Source organism: Balaenoptera musculus, chromosome 17 (assembly GCF_009873245.2).
Source record: "Balaenoptera musculus isolate JJ_BM4_2016_0621 chromosome 17, mBalMus1.pri.v3, whole genome shotgun sequence".
NCBI lineage: Eukaryota > Metazoa > Chordata > Mammalia > Artiodactyla > Balaenopteridae > Balaenoptera > Balaenoptera musculus.
The window spans coordinates 47,837,049-47,842,450 of record NC_045801.1 but is presented as its reverse complement, the minus strand read 5'-3'; the positions used below and the strand labels follow the sequence as shown (position 1 = coordinate 47,842,450).

Here is a 5,402-nt window from a genome sequence, read left to right as displayed (position 1 = left end):
GGGTGTGTGATGGTCACCATGGGTCGGGGAAGTTATGAGAAGGCCATCCTGCTAGTGGGACTATGTCTGGACAGTTTATCCTCCACAGCATCTTGAGGTAAACCAATTTTAAATGTCTGTTTTCTGTAAACCAGCTATGCCAATTTATACTAACAAATTGAACTAGAACCCCGTTGAGTAGGTTTTGAATTTATTTTTTCATTTTTTTGTTTTTAATACAACACCTGACTGTGCTCAATTGCCAACCTGCATGCATGAAAACCTGGCCAGCCCAAACAGTGCATTAATCATGAGCAGATGGACCTGTGAGGAGTTCGCTAAGTGATTCCTTATCATTAAGGTAGGGCAAGTATTTATATTGGAAAACTGATGTGTAGCTTGATCTTTAGGGGACAGGACCACCAAGCAATACGTGCAGATTTTTTGTGTGTGTGGACAGAAGGTACTTTTGACATTCAGTTTTTGTTTTGTTTTGTTTTTTGCAAGAGGTAAGTAAAAGATTCAATTTGATTCTTTCCAGGGAGGTGGAGGGGTGGGAAATGAGTTGAAAGTAGGTCTTCATTTTTCAGTCATCATCTGTACGAATTCTTCGTAGTTGACTTGTGCATCTCCATCAATATCTGCTTCTCTGATCATTTCATCTACTTCTTCATCGGTTCGTTTTTCTCCTAAGTTTGTCATGACATGACATTGTTCTGTGGCACTGATGTAACCATTGCCATCCTTCTCAAGGACCCAAGATGCCTCACGGATTTCTTTTTTGCTGTCCGTGTCTTTCATTTTTCTAGCCATCATAGTCAAAAATTCTGGGAAGTCAATGGTGGCATTACCATCAGCGGCCACTTTGTTGATCATATCCTGCAATTTGGCTTCTGTTGGGTTCTGACCTAATGACCTAATGACAGTTCCAAGTTCCTTTGTTGTGATGGTGCCATAGCCATCTTTATCAAATAGGGAGAAAGCTTCCTTGAATTCAGTAATCTGTTCTTGGGTCAGCTGATCAGCCATAGTGTGAGGGAAGAGAGGAAGAACAGAGAGAACGAGGGTGGCTGCACCAGGGCAGGGGCTGTGAACACAGGGGTGCCTCCACTACTGTTGCTGCTAAAGAGTTGTGTGCACCGATCACAATACTGCTGCCACAGCTGCCCACACTGCCAACCAACTGTGAGTAATGGTGCAATATCCTGGAGGCTCCCAGCACCACTGCCAAAGTGCAAGCCTCCAATCCATGGTACATATACAGCACTAGGTATCCCTCTATCAGAGCCACAGCCGCCTCATCCAAAATGAGAATTTTAACAAAGAAATAGAAGCCATTATAAAAGACAAACAGAAAACCTAGAGTTGAAAAATACAGTGACTGAAGAATTTAATATAGAGCTTCAATAATATACACAACCAAGCAGAAGAAAAAAAAAGTGAGCTAAAAGACAGATCATTTGAAATCATCCAGTCAGAGAAGCAAAAAGAAAAACTAAATACAAAAGAATTAATAAAGCCTAAGTGAATTATAGAATATTGTTAAGAGAAACAACCTATGCATCATTGGAGTCCAAGAAGGAGAAGAAAGGGAGAAAGGGGCAAAAAGATTCTTTAAAAAATAATGACTGACAAATCAATCTTAAGAAAGGAAAACGGAGCTGAAGGAATCAGGCTCCCTAACTTCAGACTATATTACAAAGCTACAGTAATCAAAACAGTATGGTACTAGCACAAAAACAGACATATAGATCAACAGAACAGGATAGAAAGCTCAGAAATAAACCTACACACCTATGGTCAATTAATCTATGACAAAGGGGCAAGAATATACAATGGAGAAAAGGCAGTGTCTTCAATAAGTGGTGCTGGGAAAACTGGACAGCTACATGTAAAAGAATGAAATTAGAACATTCTTTAACATCATATACAAAAACAAACTCAAAATGGATTAAAGAACTAAATGTAAGATGAGATACTACAAAACTCCTAGAGGAAAACATAGGCAGAATTCTCTTTGACAAAAATCACAGCAATATCTTTTTAGATCTGTTCTCCTAGGGTAATGGAAATAAAGCCAAAAATAAACAAATGGGATCTAATTAAACTTAAAAGCTTTTGCACAGCAAAGGAAACCAAAAACAAAATGAAAAGACAACCTACAGAATGGGAGAAAATATTTGCAAATGATATGACTGACAAGGGATTAATTTCCAAAATATAGAAACAGCTCATACAGCTCAATATCAAGAAAAGAAAAAACAAAAACAAACAACCCAATCGAAAAATGGGCAGAAGACCTAAATAGACAATTCTCCAAAGAAGACATCATGATGATCAACAGGCACATGAAAAAATGCTCAATGTCACTCATTATTAGAGAAATGCAAATCAAAACTACAGTGAGGTATCACCTCACTCCAGTCAGAATGGGTAGCATCAAAAAGTCTACAAATAATAAATGCTGGGGAGGGTGTGGAGAAAAAGGACCCCTCTTACACAGCTGGTGGGAATGTAAATTGGTACAGCCACTAGGAAGAACAGTATGGAGGTTCCTTAAAAAACTAAAAACAGAGCTACCATATGATCCAGCCATCCCACTTCTGGGCATATCTCTGGAGAGAACTATAATTTGAAAAGATACATGCACCCCATTGTTCATTCAGCACTATTTACAATAGCCAGGACATGGAAGCAACATAAATGTCTATATCTTTAAGATATGGTGTGTGTGTGTATATATATATATATATATATACACATACACACACACACACACACACACACAATGGAATACTACTCAGCCATAAAAAATGAATGAAATAATGCCATTTGCAGCAAACAAAGATGGGCTTAAAGATTATATTAAGTGATGCAAGTCAGAAAGAGGAAGACAATATCATATAGTATCACTTTTATGTAGATTCTAATAGAATAAAGATACAAATGAACTTATTTACAAAACATAAAGAGACTCAAAGACATAGAAAACAAACTTACTATTACCAAAGTGGAAATGGGAGAGAGGGATACATTAGGAGGTTGAGATTAACATATACATGCTACTATATATAAAATAGATAACCAAAAAGTACCTACTGTATGACACACGGAACTATACTCAATATTTTGTAATACCCTATAAGGGAAAATAATCTGAAAAAGAATATATATATAATATATTCTGAATCATTGTGCTGTATACCTGAAACTAACATGATGTTGTAAATCAACTATATTTAACTTTTAAAAAAAATTTTTAATACTAATGGCTGAGAGCTTCCCAAATCTGGGAAAAGTTTTTGACATCCAAGTTCATGAACCTTCCCCAAAATATCAACCCAAACAATCTTCTTCAAAACACATTATAATAAAATTGTCTAAAATTCAAGACAAAGAGAGAATTTTAAAAGCAGCAAGAGAAAAAATATTCCTCACATGTAAGGAAACATTCCCCCTCCCCCCAATAAGGCTATAAGCAGATTTCTCAGCAAAATCTTGCAGATCAGGAGAGTGAGATGATATATTCAAAGTGCTAAAAGAAAAATACTGCCAACCAAGAATGTTTTATGCAGCCAAGCTGTCTTTCAGAAATGAAGGGGATATCGTCTCCCTTCCCTCACTAAAAAAAAACACAAAGCTGAAGGAGTTCATCATCGCTAGATCTGCCTTACAAGAAATATTGAGAGGAGTTTTTTAAGCTGAAATAAAAGCACCCTAATTAGTAACATTAAAACATATGGAAATGTAAAACATTCTGGTACAGGTTAGTATATAGTCAAATCATAATACCCTAATATGGTGGTGTGTTAATCACTTAACTCTACTATAAATTTTAAAAGACATAAGCATTGGAGGAGCTTCAAGATGGTGGCAGAGTAAGACACAGAGATCACCTTCTTCCCCACAAATACATCAGAAATACATCTACATGTGGAACAACTCCTACAGAACACCTACTGAACGCTGGCAGAAGACCTCAGACCTCCCAAAAGGCAAGACACTCACGTACCTGGGTAGGGCAAAAGAAAAAAGAAAAAACAGAGACAAAAGAATAGGGATGGGACCTGCACCTCTGGGAGGGAGCTGTGAAGGAGGAAAGGTTTCCACATACTAGGAAGCCCCTTCGCGGGTGGAGACTGTTGGTGGTGGAGGGGGGAAGCTCCGGAGCCATGGAGGAGAGCACAGCAAAACGGGTGCAAAAGGCAAAGCAGAGAGATTCCTGCACAGAGGATCAGTGCCAACCAGCTCTCACCAGCCCGAGAGGCTTGTCTGCTCACCCGCCGGGGCAGGCGGGGGCTGGGAACTGAGACTTGGGCTTCGGAGGTCACACCCCATGGAGAGGACTGGAGTTGGCTGCATGAACACAGCCTGAAGGGGCTAGTGCACCACAGCTAGCCGGGAGGGAGTCCAGGAAAAAGTCTGGAGCTGCCAAAGAGGCAAGAGACTTTTTCTTGCCTCTTTGTTTCCTGGTGAGCGAGAGAGGGGATTAAGAGCACCACTTAAAGGAGCTCCAGAGACAGGTGCAAGCTGGGGCTATCAGCGCAGATCCCAGAGATGGGCATGGGACACTAAGGCTGCTGCTGCAGCCACCGAGAAGCCTGTGAGCAAACACAGGTCACTATCCACACCACCCCTCCCAGAAGCCTGTGCAGCCCGCCACTGCCAGGGTCCTGTGATCCAGGGACAACTTCCCTGATAGAATGCATGGTGTGCCTCAGGCTGGGGAAATGTCACATGGGCTTCTGCCGCCGCATGCTCACCCCGCATCCGTACCCTTCCCTCCCCCCGGCCTAAGTGAGCCAGAGGCCCCGAATTAGGTGCTTCCTTAACCCCATCCTGTCTGAGCAAAGAAAAGACTCCTTCAGGCGACCTACACACAGAGGTGGGGCCAAATCCAAAGCTGAACACTGGGAGCTGTGCAAACAAAGAAGAGAAATGGAAATCTCTCCCAGCAGCCTCAGGAGCAGCAGATTAAATCTTCACAATCAACTTGATGTACCCTGCATCTGTGGAATACCTGAATAGACAACGAATCATTCCAAATTGAGGAGGTGGACTTTGGGAGCAATGACATATCTCTTTTTTTCCCTTTTTGACTTTTTGTGAGTGTGTATGTGTATGCTTGTGTGTGTGATTTTCTCTGCATAGCTTTGCTTTTACCATTTGTCCTAGGGTTCTGTCTCTCCATTGTATTTTGTTTGTTTTTTTTTTATTATATAAAAACTTTTTTTCTTAATAATTATTTTTTATTTTAATAAATTTATTTTTTTTTACTTTATTTTATCTTCTTCTTTCTTTTTTTCCTCCCTTTTATTCTGAGCAGTGTGGAGGACAGACTTTTGGTGCTCCAGCCAGGAGTCAGAGCTGTGCCACTGAGGTGGGAGAGCCAACTTCAGGACACTGGTCCACAAGAGACCTCC

At 40.4% G+C, this 5,402-nt stretch overlaps 1 protein-coding gene across 1 annotated transcript; it reads right to left on the bottom strand.

Annotated features, from left to right (window-relative positions):
* Window positions 1-332: 332 nt before the first annotated feature.
* Window positions 333-1,058, bottom strand: LOC118883503 (calmodulin-1-like). The gene has a single exon (XM_036830426.1). It carries the CDS (start codon window positions 1,006-1,008, stop codon window positions 559-561), a length of 450 nt encoding a protein of 149 aa, XP_036686321.1. The 5' UTR covers window positions 1,009-1,058; the 3' UTR covers window positions 333-558.
* Between the last annotated feature and the right edge of the window lie 4,344 nt (window positions 1,059-5,402).